This window comes from Euphorbia lathyris, chromosome 1 (assembly GCF_963576675.1).
Source record: "Euphorbia lathyris chromosome 1, ddEupLath1.1, whole genome shotgun sequence".
In the NCBI taxonomy this organism is placed as follows: Eukaryota; Viridiplantae; Streptophyta; class Magnoliopsida; order Malpighiales; family Euphorbiaceae; genus Euphorbia; species Euphorbia lathyris.
This window is the reverse complement of record NC_088910.1, coordinates 102345031-102372687: the sequence shown is the minus strand read 5'-3', so window position 1 is coordinate 102372687 and position 27657 is coordinate 102345031. Positions and strand designations below refer to the sequence as shown.

The window sequence follows — 27657 nt, the reverse complement described above, 5'->3', positions numbered from 1 at the left end:
CAAGGCACATGACAGGTGATGAAACTCAGTTCATCACACTAGAGCTTAAACGAGGTGGAAGTGTAAGCTTTGGAGACAATAAGAAGGGTAAGATAGTCGGCTCAGGTACTATCGGAGGTAACCCAACCATTGAGTATGTCTCCTTAGTTAAAGGTCTAAAATACAACCTGTTGAGTGTAGCTCAGCTTTGCAAAAGCGGCAGAAGGGTTGTATTTGATGATACTAAGTGTCAAATACTCGAGGGAAATACAAATGAATTGATTTTAACTGCCCCTCGTGTAGAAAATGTATATATGTTGAACTTGGAAAAACAGTTTTCTAAAAATATATGCTTAGTATCTAAAGAGGACAACTCCTGGATATGACATAGAAGACTTGGGCATGTCAGCATGGATCTTCTTGCCAAATTAGCTAGAAAGCAATTAGTTGAGGGATTACCCAAATTAAAGTTTGAAAAAGATCAGTTATGTAAAGCCTGTCAGCAAGGAAAACAAACTAAAAAGTCATTTCATAGTAAAACTGTCGTCTCAACCAAAAGGCCATTGGAATTACTACACTTAGATCTTTTCGGAACTATCCAGCCACTCAGCTTGGGAGGTAAGAAATTTTCTTTGGTTATTGTAGATGATTTCTCTCGGTATACTTGGATCATCTTGCTTAGTAGCAAGGATGAAACCTTTGAGATGTTCACCACATTGATCAGAAAACTTGAAAATGACAAAGACCTAAAAGTAGCTCACATTAGAAGCGACAATGGTGGAGAATTCAAAAACCAACAGTTTGATGAATTCTGTGAAACCTGTGGTATTGACCACAACTTCTCTGCTCTAAGAACACCTCAACAAAATGGGGTTGTTGAAAGGAAAAATAGAACCATTGTTGAAATAGCTAGGACGATGCTGAGTGAAAATAGGCTTCCAAAGTACTTCTGGGGTGAAGCTGTTCACACAGCATGTTATATACTGAACAGGGCTCTAGTCAGACCGATACTTAAGAAAACCCCATATGAACTTTGGAAAGGTCGAAAGCCCAACATTGGATACTTTCGTGCCTTTGGTTGTAAGTGTTTTATACTCAATACAAAAGACAACCTTGCTAAATTTGATGCTAAAGCTGATGAGGCGATCTTTTTAGGGTACTCAACAAACAGTAAAGCATATAGAGTATTTAATAAAAGAACTCAAGTTGTAGAAGAGTCTGTACATGTTGAGTTCGATGAAACTGACCCTACAGGTAAGTCAGCTCAGCCTGAAGAAGAAGAATCAGGCTCAGCTTCCGCTGATCAACCAGAAGTCACAATGCCTAACATACAGGAGCTGACTCAAGGTAAGCAAGAAATTGAAATATCATTTGCTGACCAATCTATTCCTGTAGAGATTGTAGAAACACCTCTTCCAAACGACTCAGCACTACCAAAGGAAATAAAGATCCCAAGAGGCCATACAGAACAAGCCATTCTTGATGCCGCTAACAACAAACTGATGACCAGGGATCAACTTAGAAAATACCTCAGCAATGTTGCATTCGTATCAACACATGAGCCAAAGAATTTTGCTGATGCTGAGCAAGATGAGTATTGGATCAATGCCATGTAAGAAGAGCTTGATCAATTCACCATAAATGAGGTATGAGATTTAGTACCTAAATCTAGGAATCAAAAGCCCATAGGAACTAAGTGGGTCTTTAGAAATAAGCTAGATGAACATGGGAATGTGATTAGAAACAAAGCCCAACTTGTAGCTCAAGGCTATAGTCAGCAAGAGGGTATAGACTATGGAGAAACATTTGCCCCAGTTGCTAGATTAGAAGCTATACGAATATTGTGTGCCTATGCCAGTTACATGAATTTTAAATTATACCAAATGGATGTAAAAAGTGCATTTCTTAATGGCTTTATAAACGAAGAGGTATACGTCAATCAACCTCCTGGATTTGAAGACTCAAAATTTCCAAATCACGTTTATAAACTCAAAAAGGCTCTGTACGGCCTAAAGCAAGCTCCAAGAGCTTGGTATGAGAGGTTGACCAACTTCCTGCTGACCAGAAACTATGTCAGGGGAAAAGCTGACACAACCTTGTTCATTAAGAAAAAGGGTAAACATACCCTACTTGCACAGATATATGTTGATGATATAATCTTTTGTGCTACTGACGAATCTTTGTGCAAAGAATTTAGCCAACAGATGCAAACTGAGTTCGAAATGTCCATGATGGGTGAACTCAACTTCTTTCTTGGACTCCAAATCAAGCAAGGCAAGAACGGCATATTTATAAGTCAATCTAAGTACACCAAGGAAATGTTAAAGAAGTTCAGCATGGAAGAATGCAAACCAATATCAACCCCCATGGGTACTGATACTGTCCTATGCAAGGATGAAAAGAGTAAGTCAGTTGATAGTAAACTCTATCGAGGTATGATAGGTTCATTACTCTACCTCACTGCTAGTAGACCAGATATTCAATACTCAGTATGCTATTGTGCTAGATATCAAGCTGACCCCAGGGAATCTCATCTAACTGCTGTAAAAAGAATTTTTAGATACTTGCAAAGCTCAGTTGATGTAGGTCTATGGTATCCAACCTCAAATGACTTCACACTCATTGGATATACTGATGCTGACTACGGACGAGATAAGCTAGAACAAAAAAGTACTTCAGGGGGATGTCACTTCCTTGGAAGCTGTCTAGTATCTTGGTTTAGCAAGAAGCAATCATCCGTAGCGCTGTCTACAACTGAAGCTGAGTACGTGGCTGCAGGAAGCTGTGTTGCACAAGTCCTATGGATAAAGCAACAGCTTGAGGATTACGGAGTCAAAACAAAGACAATAGAGATCAAATGCGACAGCAAAAGTGCCATTGATCTATCCAAAAATCCCGTCCAACACAGCCGGATGAAGCATGTTAGCATAAGGCATCACTTCATCAGAGATCACGTATTAAAAGATGAGATCAAGCTGACCTACGTGCCAACAAACGATCAGCTTGCAGATATCTTCATAAAACCTTTGGCCCGAGAGCAATTCAACACACTAAGGGAAGCAATTGGTATGTCAAATCCACTGTAACTAAATTTTGCATTAAATAATTATGAGTGGAACTTTGAATGACTGTACGAATGCCATGTTGAGTGAAATATCTATTCCCTACTAAGCTTAGGTTGAAATAGCCACCCTGCGTACACATAGTAAGCAACAATACTGAGTTAGGCATAAAGGTTAAGTAAACATCCCATGCTGAGTAGATAGACAAATCACGTCATGCTGAGTAAAGACACACGCTGAGCACGTAACCTATGAGGAGTTAATAGGAGATAGAGAGATCGTCTTAACAAACGATAGGCACTCAATATTATTGACGCTTCGAATTTCGGCAATAACCCATTTGTATAAAATAAACTTACACGTGTAAATTCTGACACATTGGGAAGACGCACATTAATGGCAAAAACCCATGCGCCGAAGATGTCATAATTAACAGAGTATCTGACGCTTGAACGTCCCTAGGAGAAAAACGACAAGATAATGATTTAGGATCCTCATTGATTTATATAAAATAGTTGAACCCCCACTCGTCCTTTCTCATTCTTGCAATCCCTAAAACTCAAACTTCTTCCGTTCCAAAAATCTCAAATTCGTCAAAAAAAAAATGTCTCCCAGCAAAAAGAAAACCCCAGAAGCGCAAAACACACTCACTGACCACGCTAGTCCTTCAATGGAAAAGGAGAGGATACTGCTGAAAGTACACTCGAAGGTTAACAACATGGAGGTGTTAAAATGCCGGTGGTTCTCTCCGAGCTTCGTGTCGACTGAAACACCATTCTGTGAATGGATTGCGAAAAACAACTGGACAGGTCTCTTTTCCCTTCCAGGAACAGCCTACCCAAGGTTAGTTCGAGAGTTCTACTCAAATTTACGAGTTGATGCAGACGACTCAGATTACTTGGAGACAAATGTGAAAGGTCAGAAAATCGTTATTACCCCTGCCTATCTAGCCACACTATTAGAGATACCGAACGAAGGAATCCAATTTCGAACAACAAAGGAGAAGATACCTAAAGCCACGTCTGAAAAGTTAAAAGGGTTCTGTAAACCCAAAGATCACAAAGGAGAAATACCCAGTACTTGCATGGGTAAGGATCAAAAGATGGTTCATTTCATGCTGACTAACTTTATCTTTCCCAAACTTAGCTCTGCCTCCTCCGCATCTAACTTCGAACAGTGCTTTATATGGCACATGTTGACTTCAACTCCATTCAATCTCCCTGTGTTTCTAGTTGGAGCCCTTCAACGAAGCGGTAGGAAACTACGTTTGGGTTCACTTATCATGAAAATCATACAGGACAAGCAAATAGAGACAGTGGACGAGACAAGCTCGTTGGGAAGTGAAATCACTGCAGTCCTACTAGATGGACTATTGTATAATCAACCCTTGAAGGGGTATGAAGGAACTGGAGAAGCCGAGGAAAATGAGGAAGAAGAGCAAGCAGAAATGGAACCTGAAGCTGAGCCTGCACAAGAAGTTGAGGCTCATACTGAGTCACCCAAGACAGTTGAGCCTGAAAAAGGGAAGAAGAGGAAGGCTGCAGAAGTTAGCTCCAAAGATATCCATTCTGTTCCAAAGAAAATAAGACTTTCATCAAGACAGAAAGCCCAAACTGACAAGGTTGATGAGCACATTGGGAAAAGAAAGAGGCCAGAAGTGCCTGATGATGAAAACGAAGAAACTCCTGAGACCCCGTTAAAGAATAAGAAAAGAGGTCACTCCTTGAAAATAGTGGAAGCCGTACCACTAACCTCTCCTCAAACTGAAGGTCATGAGATTGACCACGAAAAAGAAGATATGGAACACGTTGAGCAACAAAAAGGTAATACTGAGGAGGAAGCATGCCCTCGTGATGATGCTGAGCAAACAAGGGAAGAAGATAATATTGAGCAACTTGTAGGGGAAGGAACTGTGGCTGCTGAGTCAAGTGAAGGTCTTCAAATTGACCATTCTCCGCCAAAAACTGAGACCCGGCGGAGATTAAAGAAGAAAGCGCAAAAACACCTTGATCTCATGAACGAATTTCCCCTTGACGAGCCAGAAACTGACCTGTCTAAAATTCAGTTCAAGTATTTCTCAACTGCCACTGAATCTCCACCAGAAGATCTAGCGGAAAAGCAAGCCACTGTTACTCAACATGAGGAACATGCCAAGAACCCTACAAATCCAAGTCAAGCTGCACCAATTGAGCCAACTCATACCTCAACTCCACCTCCATCACAAAATGCTGATAACTCAGCTCAACAACTTCATAACAGTCCAGGTACTCAGTCTGGCAAGGAACCAACACCTCCACCATCAGAAAATCCTACACCAGCCTCTGAGTCCAATGCTGCAAAGTTTGCATACCTGAATGCAACTGAGTCTGGCCGTAGGGTCATTGATTCAGCTCAGGCTCTACTTCAAGACTTTCATTCTACTCACGCTGAAGGTTGTCAGTCCACTCAAGAGCCCTCTCACCTAACCAGTATCACTCAACTTTTACAAGAACTCCGTAGCCTGAAAGATTTGGTTAGTATTATCACTGCAGTGCAAACCCAGTAGCCAAACCAAGAGCAAATGGCCAAACTGACTGAAGTAGTGCTTACCATGGCTACTCATCTGAACTCTCTTGAAGGAAAAATTCAACACCTATCTGAAGTCAATCCAGGGTACGTCACTTCCTCTGAGCTTCAAAACTATTTTGTTAAGCTAGCAGCGGAACTGACCCCCTCCAGAGCAACTGTACACACTGAGTCCGCAACATCTGCTGAGTTGCAAGATTGCTTCACTAAGCTATATGCTGAGCTAACTAAATCCAGTCCACCAAGCACTACAGAATCTGTCACCTCCACTGAGCTCCAACAATGGTTTACTAAGATTCAAGCAGAGCTGACAAGTACCCGTGACCTTGTATCCTCCTCCTCTCAATGCACGATTGATCAACTGAGTGAGGCAGTGAGACTCTTGAACATTGATCGGGCCCAGATGGACGTTGATCCAGTATCCAACACAGAGCTAATGACCTTCTCGCAGGCTATCATGAAAGCCATGAGGATCAACAATGCACAACGAATGTTCTATGACTCTGCTCTGTTGAAACTATTTCATCAATCTTATGGTCAGGTCACCAACTCTATTGCTTGCCTCAGCAAAGCCCATGAATGTCTTCTTAGCATGATAAGCAGCTCCATTCGAGTCCCCAGGCACGTCCAAGACGATAGCATTCCTGTTATTGACAGTTTGGGAGAAAGCACAAAGAGGCTTCAGCGCTATTCCAACTACCTCTCCTCGGCCGCCAGGAATAAAACCTTCCTTTATCAACCCGATGATGGCAAAACGGGGGAGACTAGTAAAAGAGGAACTCAGCCTGGAACTCAGCCTCTAACTTTAGGAACTGCGTCTGCCTCTGGGAGCAAAGGAAAAGGCATTGCTCATATTGACCCCTCAGCTCAAAGAAAGAAGAAGTGAATCTAGGATAATATGTTTTGTTGTCCAATGTTGTTTTGTTGGCACCATATCAAACCATATCCTGTTATCTGTTTTTATTTCTGTTATCCACTGCTTAGGATAATATGTTTTGTTGTTGACTGTTATTTAAATCCAATATCAGTTTCTTTTCTCTTCCAGTCAAGTTTGAACAAACAATTCAAAAAGAGACAACATCTTTCCAAAAGTAAAGCCAGTATACACAAATATAACAAACCTAATAAAATTAGACCTTGGAAGGCTTAAGACAAAATGAATGCAACCCTTACGGGGGAGTCAATTCAGAAATATCAATCATGGGGCAACTTAAAACTGAGTTCTGTAATTATGTATTTTGCCAACATCAAAATGGGGGAGTTTGTTGAAACACCTTTCCACAAGATTTTGATTTGACAAAATCATCCATGATTAAGAGGCAATTAAATTTAGATGCTTTGATTTAATTGTACTAATATGTTTGTTGAATCTTGAGTGCAAAAATATATAAGGTAAAAGACAGGACAAAAGTCAGCACAAACAAAGCTAAGTAGCAAAGAACTCAGCATGACAGAATAGAAGCTGAGTGGAGTTAAAGGTCAGAAACAAAACAAAGCTGACTAAAGCTGAAGACCTCGTCAGGAGCGTTTAAACAAAACGAAGCTGACCTTGGAGGAACTCAGCATGAACCATGAACAAACGGAGTTGAGTATTCATCAGGACAACATGAAGGATCCGTTCTACTAAAAGACAAAATCTGCCAATCATCTGCACCAATAATTGGAACCTCGAAGATACCTAAGAAGACTGATTCCGAGAGTCATGGGACGTTGGATTATTGGAAACACACAACTGTCACAAACAAACAAAACAGACGCTAAAAGACAACCTGATGCCTGAAGTAAAACAGAAGCAGGGAATGGTGTGCAGTCTGAAGATTTCCAGAAAATATTCCCCAAAAGAGCCGTTTTGGTTGCAACGGTCAAGACATTTCAAACAATCAAGTCCACAGTTTTCCGTCTATAAAAGGACAATCGAAGAACCAAAATAGATACAAGAGAGAAGCATAAAAAGAAAAATACAAGAGAGAAAGTTTCAAAAGCACTCAAATACAAAAAGAATCTTACGCCCACGTTTCTGTTCTATGTGTAAATGCTAGATTGAGTTTAATCATCTAAAGTGTTCTTTAGTTCAAAAAGGAACAAGTCTGTGATCAATAGCAATATTGAGAGAGTAAATCTGAGTGCTAAGTTGTAAGCATTTCAGTAGTAAGGAAATCTAGGTGCTGGGTTGTAGCACTTAGTAGGAGTTGAGTAGACGAATAGAGGAAGGTACTCTTGCATATTCAATTGCCTTGTAATTGGTTTGTGCTCTACCGTTAAAGAGCTCAGTATTGGATTCAAAAAGCCCGGAGGACTCTGGGGACTGGACGTAGGCAGAAAGGCCGAACCAGGATAAGTGATACTGAGTAATCTCTGAACTCTCTCTTATATTGTATGTGTTGTTTGCTAAATTTACTCAGCATATAAATTGCCTAAGCTGACCTTGAGTAAATAAGTGGTGTTGAGTTAGAAGCTGACCTCCAAGAGTGTCAATTCTCAACTCACAAGAAGACAACTTTAGTCAACATCTGATTAAATCTGTCTTCAAACATATCTCACCAAGCTGACCAAAAGCAGAGTTAATAAACTCTCAAAAATTACTTCCAGTCAGCTTAATTAAATCGCGAAAAAGTTATATTAGTTCCTAACCCCCCCCCCCCTTTGGAACTAATTATTAGGGACCAACATGAGGCATATTCCTTCTTGTAGTTGTGGAGTTCAGAAGTACTGTAACGAAGATCAATTGATGCTGTTTCTTGGTGGCTTAAATAATGAGTTTGAGCATGTTAAGAATCAGATCTTGTTGATCGATCCTTATCCAGAGTTAAATACAGCTTTCTCTATGGTTCTACGTGTTGAGAAACAAACTGACTCAGAGAACACAGTAGAATTTTCTACTTCAACTGTTAATGCAGTTCATACTCGCAATGTTGATTCTCTTAAGAAGAAAACTGCTCTTGCGAAGGCAGATAAGCAATGTTCACATTGCAAGAAAGGAGGTCATGTCAAGGAAGAATGCTTCAAAATTGTTGGCTATCCGGAATGGTTCAAGTCGAACTATAAAGGAAAGAAGCCTCAAGCAGCTTGTGTAGCCTATGAGATTGATTCTCCATGTGAAGTGCAAAATGACAAACTCACTGAAGGCTCTTCTTTAGGAATGTTTGATAAAGGATTCTCTGAGATGATGCAGAGGGAAATGCACAAATATTTCAGCGGCAAAGGCACGGGAGGCACGGGAGCTACTGGAACTGATTTCTCTGCTTTTGCTAAGGGAGATTGTAGTGGTATTGTACACTTTCATGCTCTCTCAATTAATTCTAATGCTGTTAAAACTAGTGATAACCAAACATGGATAGTTGATTCTGGAGCTAGTGCTCACATGTGCAACAACAAAAATTTGTTCTCTAGCATTCAGAGCCTAAGAATGCCTAGAAAAGTTTATTTGTCAGATGGATCAACACAAGCTGTTACACATTTTGGAGTTGTTGATATCAACTCACAATTACAGCTGAAGAATGTGTTGTACATTCCTACCTTTCAGTATAATTTACTGTCAGTAGGAAAAATAGTTGAAGAGAATCAACTATGTGCTAAATTCCTTGTTGGAAAATGTGTATTGCAGGCCCTGGATTCTGATTTGGTCATAGCTATTGGAGAACAAACAGGTGGCTTATACCAAATACAACAATTAGGAGTAGCTAGTAAGAAAGATATTTCTCATAGCTTTATTACTAATGTTGTTTTACAAAATAATGATGAAAATGATATGGTGCTTTGGCATAATAGACTAGGTCATATTTCATCTAGCAAAATAGCGCATATCAAAGATTTGTCATGTAAACAAACTGATCTTGTTTGTGATGCTTGCCACAAGGCTAAACAACATAGATTTTCTTTTTCTAAGAGTGAAATAAAATCTGTAAAGTCTTTTGAACTCTTACATCTAGATGTCTGGGGTCCCTACAAACAAACATCTATCACAGGAGCTAGATATATGCTGACAATTGTGGATGATTACTCCAGAATTACATGGATCTTTTTGTTTGCTAACAAAGATCAAGTTCCTTCATTAATTAAAAGATTTTTACATCTGGTCAAGACACAATTTGATGCTGCAGTTTGCACCATACGAACAGATAATGGCACTGAATTTACTGGTCAACAAACTCAACAAATATTGCAGAATTTTGGTGTTGTTCATCAAAGATCCTGCATTAACACCCCGCAACAGAATGGCGTGGTGGAACGGAAGCATAGATTTTTAGCTGAAACTGCTAGATCCTTGCTTTTCCAGGCAGGTTTGTCAAACAAGTTTTAGGGAGAGGCTATGTTGCATGCAACCTACCTTATCAATCTTATGCCGACTAAAGTCCTGAATTGGCAAAGTCCTTATAGAAAATTTTATGATAAGGATCCTAATTACAAAGATCTCAAGAGTTTTGGTTGTCTCTGTTATATTACAGATACACAAACTCATAAGGATAAATTTGCAGCTCGATCCTATAAGGGTTTATATTTAGGATTCTCACCTGGTCAAAAGGGTAGTAAGGTGTATAACTTGGAAACACATAAGATTGGAGTTTCTCGTGATGTTAAGTTCTATGAATCCATGTTTCCTGGAGATAATACCAGGAATCAGACAGCAGATGGCTTTATTCCTCCTTCTGAAACCGCTGTCTTACCTTCAGATATCTCTTTTGCACCTATACATTTACCCCCCACTACTTCATCTACCAATACACCCTCAGTTAATGTCTCTGAAAATTCACATGCTCCTTCCTCTCCAACAACAATGCAAACTCTGACACCCACAAATGATACTCCTCCTACTTTTCCTGTTTCTGCAGAACCACCAACACCTGTAATATCACCTCTAAGACACAACCAGAATTTCTAAACCTCCAGCTTGGATGCAGGATTTTGTTGTCAATCATGTTGACCAATCTTTGATTTTTACTGATGATCATTCAGCCTACTTGCCAGAGATCATCAAAGTCAAGGAACCAAACACTTTTGCAGAGGCCAATGCTCATCCTGCATGGCAGGAAGCAATGAAAAAGGAGTTGCAAGCTTTAGAGGATAATGAAACTTGGATTCTAACTAAGTTACCTGAGGGCAAACAGACTGTTACTTCAAGGTGGATTTTCAGAGTTAAATACAATGCTGATGGAAGTGTTGAAAGGTATAAAGCAAGGTTGGTGGCCAGAAATTTGGTGTTGATTATACAGAGATTTTTCTCCAGTTACAAAGACAGTGACAGTAAGATTGTTCATTGCTGTAGCTGCTGCAAATGGTTGGCCAATAGAGCAAGTGGGTGTGAACAATGCTTATCTTCATGGTTATGTAGATGAAGATATATATATGGCTCCACCAGCAGGTTACACAAAGGCACAACCAGGTCAAGTCTGTAAATTGACTAAATCCTTATACGGGCTGAAGCAAGCAGGCAGACAATGGTATAAGGCTTTTACTTCTGTTTTGAAGAATTTGGGCTTCACTAAATCCGTACATGATTATTGTCTATTCACTAGACAATCAAATGGACATTTTACTGCCATTGTCATCTATGTGGATGATATGCTGCTGACAGGTTCTTCCCAGCAAAAAATAGAAGAAATTAAAGCTGCTTTACACCAGGAATTTACCATTAAAGATCTTGGTACTGCCAAGTATTTTCTTGGAGTGGAGTTACACAGGTCTGAAGATGGCATTTTGCTCTCACAAAGAAAATATATTACCGACTTGCTGATTGATACTGGTTTAGAGAACTGTACATCTGTTTCCAGTCCTCTTCCAAGTGGAATACAATTAGATGATCCAGATGCTAATACTTCATCTCCTGCAATTCATGATATTAACAAATACAGGAGGATCATTGGCAGGCTTTTGTACTTAGGATTCACTCGTCCTGACTTGGCTTTCATTACACAACAACTTAGTCAATATATGAATGCTCCTACAGAGATGCATTGGGATGCAGCTATTCATGTGCTTAAGTATCTAAAAGGCACAAAACAGTTAGGCTTGTTTTATTCAGCTCAGAATACTTTTGTTTTGTCTGCTTTCTGTGATTCAGATTGGGGCAGGTGTCAAACTACAAGACGTTCAGTGACTGGGTATTGTATTTTGCTCGGTAACAGTCTCATTTCATGGAAGTCCAAGAAACAACCTACAGTGAGCAAGTCCTCAGCTGAGGCTGAATATCGAGCCATGGAAACTACAACTTGTGAGTTAAAATGGCTTAGTTACCTGCTACCAGAAATTCAGATTTCTGTAAGCCTACCTATTCAACTTCGATGTGACAATCAAGCTGCTATTGCCATAGCTGCTAACCCAGTATTCCACGAAAAGGTTAAACATATAGACATTGATTGCCATATAGTGCGGGAGCTTTTGCAACAAGGATTTATCTCCACACCCTATGTACCTTCACATGAGCAGTTAGCAGACTTGTTAACTAAGAACCTTACTGGTGCTCAAATGCATACAGCTTTATCCAAGTTAGGTTTGATGATATATACTCACCCAACTTGAGGGGCGGGTGTTGACAGCTGTATAAGTTGACAACTCAGCACGGCTCAACTCAGCTCGGCTCAACTCAGCTCAGCACAGCTCAGCTCAGCATAGCTAAACTTAGTTTTTGTACTTTGCTATATAAGCTGTATTTCTCTTCAATAATATTCATTCGGTTTTATCCATTTTCATTCTCTCAAATAATTCAATAATTAGATAAATTGATATACAATAATTAGATTTGATAAGTTAATATACCATAGCTAAGTAGATACACAATAATTTATTAATTATAAATAGTATAGATATTATAATTATATAACATAACACAAGAAACAAAAATAATTCATCTAGTATGTGCTGAAATCGAAAACCGAACCGAACTGAACCGAAATATTTGGTTCAATTAGGTTCGGTTTATAAATATTATTCGGTTCGGTTCGGTTCTCATTTTAAATGTTATTAGGTTTTCAGTTATTTCGGTTTGATTCGGTTTTCAGACTGAACAGACTGATGAACACCCTAGTTAGTAGATTAAATTAACTAATTGTGGAATACAAAATCCATATTTCAGTAATTATGGAATACAAAATCCATGGAATAGTTATTCAATCTAAAAAAACAAACTAAATGTATGAACATGAATAGATTATGAATAACTATTCTATTCCGCGAACCAAATGAGCCTCGAAGAATGAGGAAAACGAAACATTAATTTAATATTGATTCTCAAGAATATTACTCCAGTTACTGGAAATTGTTGAGTATCTCTCATCTCTTGTTATAAAATAAAATAGAATGTCCTGCCAATTAAGACGATGTAAATGAAGTTTTTTGGTTTATATAGTATTTCACATTTATCACTTCCGATCAAGTTGTGACTATATTTCTGCTAAAAAGACAGATAATGAAACAGATAAGGTCTGGTCAAATATTAGTATCAATGCCTATGTAGCATCGCTTGCCAACTCAGACAAGCTTTGTTTCATGTTTAATTATTATAATTACTTAATATAGCAATCCCTCCCTATATATAACCACTACAAATTAAAGCCTAATCACTTCAACTCTTTTCAATCAAAACAATCCAGAAATGGGAAAAATTACCATATTCGTCGCCGTTGCCGTGATCATGGCAATTTCAGCCAACGCCGGAGACCCTGATATCCTCAAAGATTTCTTACTACCTCTAGGACTCAACCCTACAAATATAACAAGTGATGTCTTCACCTACACTGGATTCAGACAATTGGTAAATCTCAACATAACAGGTTCCACTGCAATTATAGCAAAAGCATCAATGAAAGAGTTCCCAGCGTTAGAAGGCCAATCAGTGTCAGTGGCTGCACTTATCTATCCTCCTTCTGGAATCAATCCTCCTCATGTTCATCCTAGATCCGCGGAGCTTTTAATGGTTCTCCAAGGAGTTCTTGAAGTCGGATTTGTTGATACCACTAACAAGCTCTTCACACAGACTCTTCAGGCTCCTGATTTGTTCATCTTCCCGAAAGGGCTAGTTCATTTTCAGGTTAACACAAAGAATGATTCTCCTGCTTATGCTCTTGGCATGTTTGGCAGCGCCAATGCTGGAACTTCTTCTCTACCTGTTTCTGTGTTTGGAAGTGGGATTGCTCCTGAAATTCTTGCTGAGGCTTTCAAAACTGATGTTCAAACCATCTCCAAACTTATTGCAGCTAATACCATTAAAACATGATTACCATATATATATATATATATATATATATATAAAAGTTAATTCAAATTTTCAAGTTAAAATTGTAATAATTATCAGCAGGATGAAGCTAAGATCATCAAGATTGTTCTGTCAATAACCTGTCTACTGTTCAGATTATGCATATGCAAAGTAATATGTTTCATTTTTTTCATAATAAGAATGAAAAACCATATAAGAATGTTGATTGTATCTATCTATTTTGATTATTGTTAAAACCATATATAAGAATGTTGGTAGTAGTGTATATCAATTTGGAACAAAAAGAATATCTTAACTTCCATAGATAAAAATAATGAAACCAATAGATAATAATTAATTATTTGATGTTATTTAAGAACAGCAAAATCTTTGCTCATGGCTCATCCTGCTGATCATTATTGCAATTGCTAATTGAAAACGAATCACATAATAATGAACTAATTTAAATATATATGGTAATCATGTTTTGAGGGTATTGGCTGCAATAAGCTCCGAGATAGTTTGAACATAAGTTTTGAAAGACTCAGCAAGAATTTCAGGAGCAATCCCACTTTCCACTTTAAGTAACTCTAATAGTTTACAAGTTAATTTTAATTTAAGTCATTAAGTAACTCTAATAGTTACAAGTTAATCTAATTTGCCAACATTATCTCCACTACTATCTTCGGTGGCATCCTCTTGCACGACTTTAGCTAACCCTCCACCTTCCTTTTTGGTGGTAGCGTCTCAGATAATACTAGTTTTTTAGGTTCCACTTTCCACCTTAATGACATCGTCTCTGTCATTGTTTGCTGTTTACATTTCAATTCTTTCTTGAATGGAAAAGTTTCACACAAAGCTAATGACTCCTTTGGGAAAACTCCCTGGTCTGCTTATTTCTTGGAAGGCGGTTCGAGTGGTTGTTCATCACCATCCAAATCTTCAATGATCCATGTATAGTTGAGAAGTTGACGGGAACAAGACAGCAGAAATTGTCAATTTGATATATGTTGGTAAGTATTCTGATATTGGAGAGATGTGCAACAATTGAAATTTGGTAAGAAGTGCATTAACAAATTAAATTGGTGAAAAGTGTACTGATTATGAAACTGATGATGTGAAGTACATGATATATAATAAAAGAAATTTACAACTTTGAATCAAGAAAGGGTGTTAAAAGAATGATTTAAAGTTAGTTTTTATTATTGATAATGTTTTAGTGGTCTAAGTAATTCTCATATTTTTATGTTTTTTTAATTAATTAAATTTTCATGTTTTAATTCATGTGTTAGTAGAATTAGTGAGCCTTTTACTAGGTAACATGGTTCTAATGGCTTATTTGTTTACATTTTCTTAATGTAGAGAATGAAAATATGCTTTGATTAGTTTTATATATAGATAAATATATAGATCTTTAATCCAACGTTTCCCCGGTTTTCAATGTTCTGATTCGCGGCCTTTTTCGGCTTGATTGCTTCTCATGGTCTGTTTTATCATTTTTCAATGGAAGCCGTCAAAGTTATATTGTACAGAACTGGAAATGGAACTGATATGGATATTTTTAAGAAAATTTGGCTAGGAAATAGTAATGTTAATGGAAATAGGAACAGAAACGGACACTAAACGTGGAAACGCTAGTGAAAAATGTTTCCGTGCAACATAGTGTGAAAGTTTAAGTCAAAATTTTAATTTAGAAATATGGCTTTTCCTATTTGGCATCTTTGAAAATCAAAACCATTAATTATCATATAGTATGTGATTTTTTTTTTTTTTTTTGTTGACTAGGAGGCAAAAGCCTGGAACCAAAACAAAAAACAAAGAAACTAAGTGACTATGCTAGTATAAGATATTAATACATATAAATGATAAACCAATTAAGCAAAGCAGGAGACATTGGATATGGATAATTATATATGATTAAAAGAAATTCTCAAGGATATTATTAACTTGCTAGTAAATCATGTTATTTGAGAACAGCAGAATCTTGCTCATAGCTTCCAGCTGATCATTATTACAATTATTAATTGAAAATGAATCACATATTCATGAACTAATTTATATACTATATAAGTTGATCATGTTTTGATGGTATTAGCTGCAATAAGCTTGGAGATGGTTTGAACATCAGTTTTGAAAGCCTCAGCGAGAATTGCAGGAGCAATCCCACTTCCGAATACAGAAACAGGCAGAGAAGAAGCTCCTGCATTGGCGCTTCCAAACATGCCAAGAGCAAAAGCAGGCGAATCACTCCTTGTGTTAACCTGAAAATGAACAAGTCCTTTTGGAAATATGAACATATCAGGAGCCTGAAGAGTTTGCGTAAAGAGCTTGTTAGTGGTGTCAACAAATCCGACTTCAAGAACTCCTTGGAGAACCATTAAAAGCTCGGCGGATCTAGGATGAACATGAGGAGGATTGATTCCAGAAGGAGGATAGATAAGTGCAGCCACTGATACTGATTGGCCTTCAAGGGCTGGGAATTCTTTCATTGATGCTTTTGTTATAATTGCAGTAGAGCCTGTTATGTTGAGATCTACCAATTGCCTGAATCCGGTAAAGGTGAAAAAGTCACTGGTTAAGTTACCCATTATAGGTGTAACGAAGTCCTTGAGGATATCTGCGTCTCCTGCATTGGCTACTATTGCACTGGATAGTGCCATCATCATGGCAATGGCGACCAAGCTTGAAAACTTGCCCATTTCTTGAGTTGAAGATTGACAGGTAAATTGTTGAGGTTATGAGTTGATGGAGTACTAGGCTTCAATTCGGAGTGGCTATATATAGGGAGTGCATGAATGAGCTGGATATATAATTGAGGAAAGTGCAAAGTGTGTTCATTGTCTTACCTATTTGTCATTTTTCATAGATTGCTATTAATTATAATAAACTTTAAACATGCATTGTAGCATTAATCGGCAGGCCACGTCCATCCTATGTCATGGATATACTAAAATTTTGTTATACATATATACAAATTGTCGTGGTTGGTTCCGGTTCCCTGTGTCCAAGAAATTTTGATAGGTGCTGAATTAGTATTTCAAAATTAGTCCAAGTCGTGTTCCGCTATCTCTAAATCCAAAATTCTAAATTTTTGTGCCCGTTAGATCCTCTCTAAATCTAAAATTCTATTTTTTTTTTCCTGCTAGGTCATCCTTAAATCTAAATTTCTAAATCCATTTTTAAATCCAAATTTCTAAATTTTTTTTATCTATTAGGCCCTTCCCTAAAACCGAATTTTTCTATTAAACACAATTTTTTTCAATGTTAAAAATGTTAAACACAATGTAGCTAAAAAGTTTTAGATTGGTACTTAAAAAATTGATTCTTGACCACTCAGATTATAACATGTATATATATGGAAATTTTGTTGTACAAGTTCGGTTTAGCAAAAAAAAATTTACACGCATATAAAATTAATCGGCCCCCAACCGGCCAATCCTGTATTCGCCACTGGTATGAGTGGACATGTTAAATATCCACATTGCTTAATTGAAAAAATTATATGGTTCCTTATTATATTATATAGGTTTGTCAATCATCTCCATTTGTTTACAGAGCTGGTAGTCCCAAGCAGAGAAGCACCCAGTCAAGAAGGCAGTGAAAAGCACAGCTAGAATTAAACAATAAAACTGAGCTAAAGAAAAGGAAGTAAGGGGAATGGATATGGCTTCATATGGATAGAGAGTGGTCTGTGGACATGTCTTTTGCCATTTTTCTGATGTTGGTAATAATTAATACGTCATCTTCCCTTTGCATGTATTTATGTTCTTGATTTCTTAGTTAAGTGATAGATTTGATATATATGATGTTAGTTCAAATAGTTGTATGATATGGTTGTTGGATCAAATAAATAAACTTTCACAGCTAAAAGAGGAAGAGTATAATTGCTGGAAGAAATTCTCTTCTGATTCTCTTTCCTTACTACTTTGTATATTTATAGATTACAAACATGACTCTTAGTAAACCACATTAACTCTCTATAAATACAGATACAGACACAGGTACAGAAATGACTCTTGGACACTCTATAAATACAGATACAGAAATGACTCTTGGATAATACACTGAATCAAATTAAAGACTATTAATTATAAGTTCATTATGTCAACACACCCCCTTAAACTTATAATTTATCCCTTAGTAACACCAAGAACAGTCTGTAGTCTGTAATCTGTTTAAATCTTCAAACTTCATCTCTTCACTCTAGCTGCCATCAACCCCATTATTACCTCCAACATTTTCTTCGAAATTCATTGTTATCGACATCTTCACGGTAGCTTCCATCATCCCCATTAGTATCTCCATCATTTTCTTCTTCCTCATCATCATCTTCCTCAGTACCATCAACATCACTATTATCACTGTCAACTGGTATTTTGGGGTTTGGATGTGAAACATAACTTATAGTGCACCTTCTAGATGACATTGACATAATACTACTCATGTCAATTACTCAGAGTTCTTTCATTCTTTCCTTTCTCTTTTCAACTTCCTTGACTTCTTTTTCAGATGCTTTTGATGACAATCCTTCATTGGAAAATGTCTCCTTGAATTCCTTCATTAGCTTGACCTCACATTTGTTCTCAAGCACTTGCTTGATTTTATCAAAGGCTTTCTCAATACCTTCTGCACTGGTTTTACTTCATCTTCGTCATCCTCATCAATCTCTCTGTCTAAGGACTCCGAATTCTCATCATCCCATTGCAATACGTCATCTATATGATTGATTATATATTTGTTGAATGGATCAAGTGCAAATTTCTCAATTCCCATATCTTCCTCTAATATTCGACAAAGACGGACCGTTGTAAGTTCCTCATAATTGGCTTTAATATAGGAAACTCTCTTCATCATGGCCTTGCTAATGTTGAACTTACTTGGAACTTCTTTCTTCTTACTGACTGGATCAGTTTCCAGCAAAAGACCTATCACAGGAGAATCTTCCATTTTCTCCTCATCATCAGATACATGTTCTTGTACCTTCGCATGTCTTTCACCAATTTCTCCTAAATCCTCAGAATTCTCATCATCATCATTTTCTAAGGATTCCACCAAACATTGCATGATAAATTTCTTCTGTCCATCCAATGTATATTTCTCCAATCCCAATTCCTTCTCCAAAAACCTTCGAATTCTCATCATCATCACTTGATTCTTTGATGTCATCTATGCATAAGCGCATAGCTTTCCAAATCTGGGACTTGGTCTTCCGCGAATCAATGACGATTTCTCTTTTCACCATGATTCTCAATTTTCAGGAGAATTTTTGTCTGGCTCTGATACCAATTTGTTGGATCAAATAAATACTCTTCCTCTGTTAGCTGTGAAAGTTTATTTATTTGATCCAACAAATTGGTATCAGAGCCAGACAAAAATTCTCCTGAAAATTGAGAATCATGGTGAAAAGAGAAATCGTCATTGATTCGTGGGAGACCAAGTCCCAGATTTGGAAAGCTATGCGCTTATGCATAGATGACATCAAAGAATCAACTTGTTCTTTGATGTCATCTATGCATAAGCGCATAGCTTTCCAAATCTGGGACTTGGTCTCCCACGAATCAATGACGATTTCTCTTTTCACCATGATTCTCAATTTTCAGGAGAATTTTTGTCTAGCTCTGATACCAATTTGTTGGATCAAATAAATAAACTTTCACAGCTAAAAGAGGAAGAGTATAATTGCTGGAAGAAATTCTCTTCTGATTCTCTTTCCTTACTACTTTGTATATTTATAGATTACAAACATGACTCTTAGTAAACCACATTAACTCTCTATAAATACAGATACAGACACAGGTACAGAAATGACTCTTGGACACTCTATAAATACAGATACAGAAATGACTCTTGGATAATACACTGAATCAAATTAAAGACTATTAATTATAAGTTCATTATTTCAACAATGGTATCAGAGTCTCTTAGACCAAACCGTCGAGGGATCGAATCTTGACAACCTCATTAATTTATGGAATTAAAAACATACGGTGGTATAGGCCTGCTGCAAGCCCAATGTAAGCATTTGGAGGTGTGTCAGAGATCTTAACTATCGACTCGAACTGTTAGTTCAAACGGTTCCATAACAAATATAACTTGCATTCTTTTTTTAATGAGATTGGTTCGAACAAGGGGTTAAAGTTTTGAGAATTATATGTTCATTGTTTTCACTCACAGCTGGAAAGTATAATTAACAAGAAAGTGTAGAATATCCTAAATACTTCTTTGTTTTTTGTTTGTTTCTTCATCTGTGACCAAAAATTAGAATATCTTATACTATATAGCTTTTTCCAACTCATACAACGTCTGATTTATTATTTCAATATGGAGGAAAACACTTGGAACTTTCCTCTATATATCCAGCTGATTCACTCTCTATATATAGTCACTTCAAATCAAAGCCTAATACTTCATCAACTCATAATTTCAACATTTTAATTGTCAATCTTCAAATCAAGAATGGGAAACTTTTCCAGCTTCGTCGCCATTGCCGTCGCAATGGCATTATCTAGTGCAATAGTAGCCAATGCAGGAGACCCTGATATCCTAAAGGACTTCATTACACCTATAACAATACCTGGTACAAACTTAACCAGTGACTTTGTAACCCCCGTCCCGGGTCACGTTGAAAATACACAAAAACCCAATCAATTATCATAATTGCGTACAAAGAACAACATATTCAAATAATGTCTCATTGTTCATTATTGCCTATCAAAAATCAATATTCAAAAGGTTCAATAACCAATAAAACAATTTAATCGATCAATAAAAATTTACTCAATCTAAACAAATTAATCCAGTTCAATAATATATTAAATCCTAATAAATGCTCATAAAATTTCTAATGGGAATAAGACGCTTGTGCTGGCCAGAGAACCTCTGAACCTAGCCTGAAAATTTCAACGTGGCAAGGGGTGAGCTGCCTACTCAATAAACATAATTACCTATATTTATATACATGAATATACATTTAATTACTCCAATAATTAAACAATCAATCAATCAGAAATAAAAATATAAACATATCATCTTGTACATGACTCGATTTACTTCAAACAATAAAATTATAATTTTATTATCTTTATTTTTAAGGGCCCAGCTAAACCTAAGTGAAATATACTCAATGGTCTTATGGTTAACAATAGTACCTTTTTAACCTCGTAATGATTTCTTTTTCTTCCTTTTTTTTATAATACGGTACTGCTATCGCCCCCAGTTTCAGGACACAGTATAAACTCAATTAGAGTAAAATAACACCCTATCCAGGTGCCTGTGATCACAGTATCAACAAACCTCCAGACCATTGAATATACTCACCGAAGCTAGTTATTTATGTTTTGTTCTAACTCAAACATACTCCAATACAATTTCGTAATTTATAAACTTTTGAACTCATATACATTGCAATTCTATCATGGTATAATTTCACAGCTAATACCTCAATAAATTCAACCATACATTCACATCTCAAATCACCATATATATAAATCAAGTACAAATTAAATGATAACCAAATACTCAATACTCGTTCAACATACATTTAATTATACTATGACAAAATATCAATAGACACTCATCCAAATATATATATATATATATATATATATATATATATATATATATATATATATAAACATAAGCAATTAAGTTTACCTCTCGTCCCAAAACGCTAATTATTTTGTTCGGGTTTTAACTGACTCGTTACTTGCTCCCCGGAGTTTCGCCGGAGCGCGGTGGTCGGTTGCCGGAAGTTCGCCGGAGATGTCAAAATCGTGAACAGAGACTATAACGAGATAGCCAACGATCAGAGGAGTCCAAAAGTACACCCCTTTCACAACAAAAACCGCCTAAAAGGTTGAGATCTAACACTTTTCCGGTGAAAATACCCACTCCGGTCACCATACTTTTTGCTCGGAAAAATATCAATAGTGGTCTTGAAATGTTCCTCACGAAACAAAGAATTTAACAGTGTAATTTTCGTTTCAAGAGGTGATCGGAGTAAGGAGTTAAGGAGAAAAATAAAATGAAAGAAAAATAAGAAAAGAAAGAAGGTGCAGCGGCGATTTTTGTTTGTTCCCCCAAAACCCAAAACCCTCAACTCGTTTCTCTTCTCTTTTTTCCTTTCCCTGAACCCAAAAACTATAATAATAATAATAATAATAATAATCTATTAGTAATAAAAGTTAATGGATCATATAAAAAAATTAATAATTATATTTTAATTATAATAGATATCAAAATTTTATTTTTCTTCTATAAAATTATGGATGTTGCAGACTTCTTCACCTTCACAGGATTCAGACAATTGGTGAATCTCAACATAACAGGCACAACTGCAATTGCATCAAAAGCATCAATGAAAGAGTTCCCAGTCTTGGAAGGCCAATCAGTATCAGTGGCTGCGCTTATCTATCCTCCTTCTGGAATCAATCCTCCTCATGTTCATCCTAGATCCGCCGAGCTTTTAATAGTTCTCCAAGGAATTCTTGAAGTCGGATTTGTTGACACCACTAACAAGCTCTTCACACAAACTCTTCAAGCTCCTGATATGTTCATATTCCCGAAAGGGCTAGTTCATTTTCAGGTTAATACAAGGAGTGATTCGCCGGCTTATGATCTTGGCATGTTTGGCAGTGCCAATGCTGGAACTTCTTCTCTGCCCGTTTCTGTATTTGGAAGTGGGATAGCTCCTGCAGTTCTCGCTGAGGCTTTCAAAACTGATGTCCAAACCATATCCAAGCTTATTGCAGCTAATACCATTAAAACATGAGTGAAGTTAGTTGATTATGTGATGAACATTTTCTGATTGTAATAATTAGCAGGATAGTTTAAGCTAGCCGAGAGCATGCATGATTCTGCTATCAAATAATAACACAAGTAATCAATAACTTTGTGCATTGTTTTAATCTTTCATGCCTATGGAAAAAAAATATTATTATATGTTTATTTCGCATTGATGTTACGGTAGCAACATATAACAAATATTGGTTAAATTTGTAACAATTTCTAGTTTTAGGGTGGTCAAAGGAGTTTTCGGGAGTTTGACTTCTGAAATGGTGTGTTTGGTAAAGAGCGTTTTGGGATAAAAAGAGCGGTTTTGACCAACTTTAGCGGTTTGACCACTGAAACCGCCAATTGGAGTGTTTGGTGGGGAGATGAATGGGTGAGAATTTTGGGATGAAAACGCTAATTTAGAAAAAGCTCCTTTTATGAGCTTTTTCAATTAGCGTTTTACAATATTAAAATTAATGGACTTCTTTAACTCTAATTATTTTAAATATATTTTTATGTATTAAAAAAAGAAAGGCCCTTATTCGTCTTTTTGCACAAACCGCTATTATCAATCAGCTAATTTTTATCAAACAGGTCTACACAAACAGATAGTCAAATCGGCTAATGTAATCAGCTAACAACTAACAGCTAATGTAATCAGCTAACAGCTAATTCCCAAACAAGGGATGTAAGTTGTCTCAGGCGCTAAGTCCCACAGTATTATAAATATTTTATAACATAAAATTATACCACAATGTCGATAGCACCGTTGACAGAAATCCATCTTCTAGTATATGTACCACTCTATATACTCAGAACGAAAATATAACGATTCATTTAAAAGGCGTTTGGTTCACAAGGGGTAAGAGAAAATGAATCAAGAAAGGCAAACTAAAGGAAATGAAATGAATAACCATTAATTCTCCTATGTGTTTGGATATGTTTAAGAAAGGGAATGGGGTAAAGGGAATCCAATTCCCTAGAGGGCATGGGGTAATGCCTTAACCTAAAGTGGGGTAATGGCTTAATCTAAAATGGGTAAAGGGAATGGGTTTTTTTTTTGTAAACAAACAAGAACAAAGGGAATGAAACCCGTCCATTAACATTCTCATTCCTAAAGACCCCAAACCAAACGCTCGTTAGTGGATTAGAGATCTACACTCTAGTGAGTTTATGCATCCATTCATTAATCCATCTTGTATGTTTAGTTTCCCAATTGATATCCGTCCTCCAAACGTATATAAATACATAATCACTTTGGTTCGGAGTGCTAGGAATTGGTTGATTAAGACTAAATTGCCTTAACATTCTATCAACTTGATGTCACTCTACTAGCAAACTTGATAAAAATTATAATGCGTAGAAATTGGTTGAATAAAAATATATTTTATTCGATTCAAATTCTTTTGATATCTAATAGCAAACTCGCTCGCTTCAACTAAACTTGTATAGTCAATTTCACCATCAAATATATTCAACTGATTAGATCCATTTTCATATACGTAACACCGTTCACATTCTGAACAATGTTATCATTCCAATATAGGATTATAGGATATGTACTGGTCATATTATTGTAATGAATATGATAAATTATTTTATATTAGAAGAGAAAATCAACATTTTAGAATTATTGTAGTCATATTTCATGACTCATGGCATTCCGTGTATATGTGAGCTTAAAACGTATATTGACACAGACACATCGGTCCGTGCTGACTGAATCCATCCTTTTTGGAGATCTCTTGCGTTTGAAGGTTTGAGTGACATACCAGTTACTGCTCCCGTATATGCTGACGGGTCTGAGGATCGCCGGTTTTTTCACACTCTTGTGGAAAATGTTGAAAAATTAGATCCTTCAATGGTGCGTAGCATATCGATGATGATTCATGATCAGATAAACCCGGAACAAAGTGGCTTCAAAGAACCTGAGGTCAAAGACACTGTTAGGGGTAGACCAAAGGGGAATTCACAACGAAACGAAATCCGAGTGCATGGGAGTACAGTCAGGTACCACGAGGTCGAGCACGGTCCTCAGGTTCGAGGAGTAGTCGTAGTCGAGGCTGATCCTCATCTGTGCATAACAATGAGATGTCAGGTATATTTTATTTTAGTAATATATATGTTGAAGTTAAAGTAAATATATTTTTTTTGATGAATTTCATATATTAATATTTTCAGCCGGATTTGATGCGGATATCGCCGGTTACCACCATTTACATCGGGTTCAAGGTCTCATCATACCATTTATTACTGGATACCATGATGTTGTAGCAGATGGTAACTGTGGATTTCGTGTTTTAGCCGATGCCATCACCTATAACCAGGAGGAGTGGAAGCTGATGAGAGTGCTCATAGAGAATGAGATGCGGGCAAACCGTGATCTGTATGCGCCAGTGTTCGGGAACGGATTCGATGCTGCCCTCACGCGTATTAAATAGGCAGGAGCGGGGTGTAGTGAGTCCCACTGGATGGCGAGTCTGGATGACTTATATGCTGTTGCATCTGTTTTGAATGCAGTAATATTCCTTTTTACTACATCATAGTTAGGATGTTGCACTATACTGCCGATGCGTTCGGACGATGGAAAACCACCAGAACGAGAGATTGTGATTTGTCATTTGGAGAGTTATCAACACTACATACGTCTTTATTTAAGACCTGAATTTCCAGTGCCTCCCATTACCACCCAATGGCGTATATTTCGTGATCCGAGTGTTCGTCACTTGGACAATCTATACGCTGAAAGGAGAGCGGCTTGGACTAGATTATATTAGTTTTATGTGTTGTAATTAATAATATTTATTCATGAACTTATATTATTGTTACTGATTTTAGTTAAAATTGTATGGTATTTTTAGGTTTTAAGTACAATTCTGTAGTTACGGGTTTAACGGCCTAGTTACGGGTTTAATGACCTATTTTTTTTTGCCTTTCTGTCACGCGGGCATGCGGCTATCACGCCTCACCGCGTGGTCGGGCGTGATAGCCACACACCCACACGCCCCACCGTGTGGTCGGGCGTGTGGCTATCACGTCCGACCAGACGGTGAGGCGTGTGGCTATCACGCCCGACCACGCGGTGAGGCGTGATAGCCACACGCCCGCGTGACGGAAAGGCAAAAAAAATAGCTTTTTCACCTCATAACCCATGAAAGGGCATTTTCGTCCTTTCATGGAACTAGGGGTGGGAATTTGGGGCTCGGTTTAACAACACCATTTTTCAAATGAACAGAGAGTTGGATGAGGGGAAGGGTTGCTGCAGTTATAATTTTAATTATTGTCCAGGACTTTAAGTCTCGGAATGGCACACGTGACACCATGGAGAGATTGAATCTCATCTTCAATATGGATTTGGAATGGGTCAATTACATGAATATCATACTTAAGTACAAAATTACAACTAAGTCATATCACGAAACTTAATTCTTAATATGTTATTATTTTCTATATATTATGATTTTACACCCTAATTTAAAAATTTTAGACTTCAATTCATGAATCATAAACCTTATAAAGTATATTCTAAACTTCTAATTTATAAATTCTAATCCTCAAAATATATTAAAAATATTGATTTTACTAGTTTGACATAATCCAAAATTATGTCTTGACATAATTGTAAATAGTTTTTAAAATATGAATTTCTGTGTAATTTTATGGTTGCGTCAATGGACTTAGATTCAGCTACTCGAAGACTCATCTCGCTCTAGAAAGCTCATAGGCCCAAAGACCTATTAACCACCAAGTCATTCCATCGCAAAAAGCAATGACACAATGGCATTTTCGCATCCTTCTAAACCTTATAAATTATGGTATTTTTTTCTCTCTTTTCTTTATTATGACACAGACTTTTTCACTTTTGTATCTAAAAGACTTTGACATTAGGGTTTAGTCCGATTTATTTTAGGATATCTACTTTTAGGAGTAAAACATTGAAAAATTGGATTAGATCTAACCATTAATTTATCTAATGTTTTTAATTTAGACTCTAGAATTTATTTTCTAGGATATGTGATTTATATTTTAGGATATAAAAATTTATATAATTAATTAATTAACTAGTTTTAATCTTTTATTAGTTGAATTTAATATGATATTAAATTATTGGCTTACCACAATAATAATATCCTGTTGCTACAAGAAAAACATTAATGAGATAAGTTTGACATAATAAAAGCATATTTTCAAGAATTATAATGAAATATAAACTATATATTTTAAGGATAAGGTGCCAAAATAAGCCTAAGATTGTTGAAGAAGTGTCAATTTAGGTTCAACGTTCAAAATAGACCTGTTCATGAACCCGATGGCCCGCCCAACCCGCCCAAACCCGTAGACAATGGAACGGGCTTGGTCAGAATAAATTTTTAATAAGCCCGGCCCGGCCCAAGCCCGAAGATACCCATTAATTTATGGGTTGGGCTTGGGACCTATTATAAAAGCTCGTCTCAGCCCGGTCCGACCCGTAATTCTTTGATATGTATTTATATATTATTAAAATTTATACAACTTATTCGTATCCTGTTATAAAGTTTATGCATATTTACTTTTATTAATAATATAATAATATTTCAACAAATGGTGCCCGCTATGGTTACTTTGTTTTTTACAAAGTACCGTTACTTGGTGCTTATATTCACCATTGGATTAATTTTATGCTCCATCATCTAATGGTAAAAACACACCAAGTAACGGTACTTTGTAAAAAACAAAGTAACTATAGCGGACACCTCAACAAATGGTGCCCGCTATGATTACTTTGTTTTTTATAAAGTACCGTTACTTGGTGCTCATAAAGCTAAAAACATATATAAACGTAATCTAATACCATCTCATTCTTTTCTCCACATTAATTAATCAGATGTTGCCTACCTACCTCCATCACCATATCACATTCACGTTTGCCTATTTTAATTTGATTATTTTATTAGATTTATGTTTATTTCTGATTTTTTCTCTCCATATATTGTAAACTGTAATTTATCTATAGTTGAAACGAAAATTGAAATATATATATATGAACAAAATATCAGTATGGGCGGGCCTGGGTTGGGCCTGGGATTAAGGTTCTCTGATCCAGCCCAGCCC

The 27657-nt window shown here is 36.8% G+C and overlaps 3 protein-coding genes across 3 annotated transcripts; 2 read left to right on the top strand and 1 right to left on the bottom strand.

Annotated features, from left to right (window-relative positions):
- The first annotated feature begins 13194 nt into the window (after positions 1 to 13194).
- Positions 13195 to 13870, top strand: LOC136212645 (germin-like protein 9-3). The gene has a single exon (XM_066002780.1). It carries the CDS (start codon positions 13195 to 13197, stop codon positions 13813 to 13815), a length of 621 nt encoding a protein of 206 aa, XP_065858852.1. The 3' UTR covers positions 13816 to 13870.
- Positions 13871 to 15746: 1876 nt separating this feature from the next.
- LOC136212628 (germin-like protein 9-3) lies at positions 15747 to 16520 on the bottom strand. The gene has a single exon (XM_066002779.1). It carries the CDS (start codon positions 16491 to 16493, stop codon positions 15870 to 15872), a length of 624 nt encoding a protein of 207 aa, XP_065858851.1. The 5' UTR covers positions 16494 to 16520; the 3' UTR covers positions 15747 to 15869.
- A 3129-nt stretch (positions 16521 to 19649) lies between these two features.
- On the top strand, positions 19650 to 22564 carry LOC136218907 (germin-like protein 9-3). Its single transcript, XM_066006082.1, has 2 exons — positions 19650 to 20386; positions 22071 to 22564. Exons 1-2 carry the CDS (start codon positions 20251 to 20253, stop codon positions 22562 to 22564), a joined length of 630 nt encoding a protein of 209 aa, XP_065862154.1. The 5' UTR covers positions 19650 to 20250.
- The last annotated feature ends 5093 nt before the right edge of the window (positions 22565 to 27657 follow it).

Bases quoted from the DNA above. Each gene is read 5' to 3' on its own strand.
- LOC136212645 (XM_066002780.1), top strand. From the start codon at position 13,195: ATGGGAAAAATTACCATATTCGTCGCCGTTGCCGTGATCATGGCAATT.
- LOC136218907 (XM_066006082.1), top strand. From the start codon at position 20,251: ATGGGAAACTTTTCCAGCTTCGTCGCCATTGCCGTCGCAATGGCATTA. The intron at 20,387-22,070 runs GTGACTTTGTAA...TGGATGTTGCAG, and splicing joins ACCTGGTACAAACTTAACCA to ACTTCTTCACCTTCACAGGA.
- LOC136212628 (XM_066002779.1), bottom strand. From the start codon at position 16,493: ATGGGCAAGTTTTCAAGCTTGGTCGCCATTGCCATGATGATGGCACTA.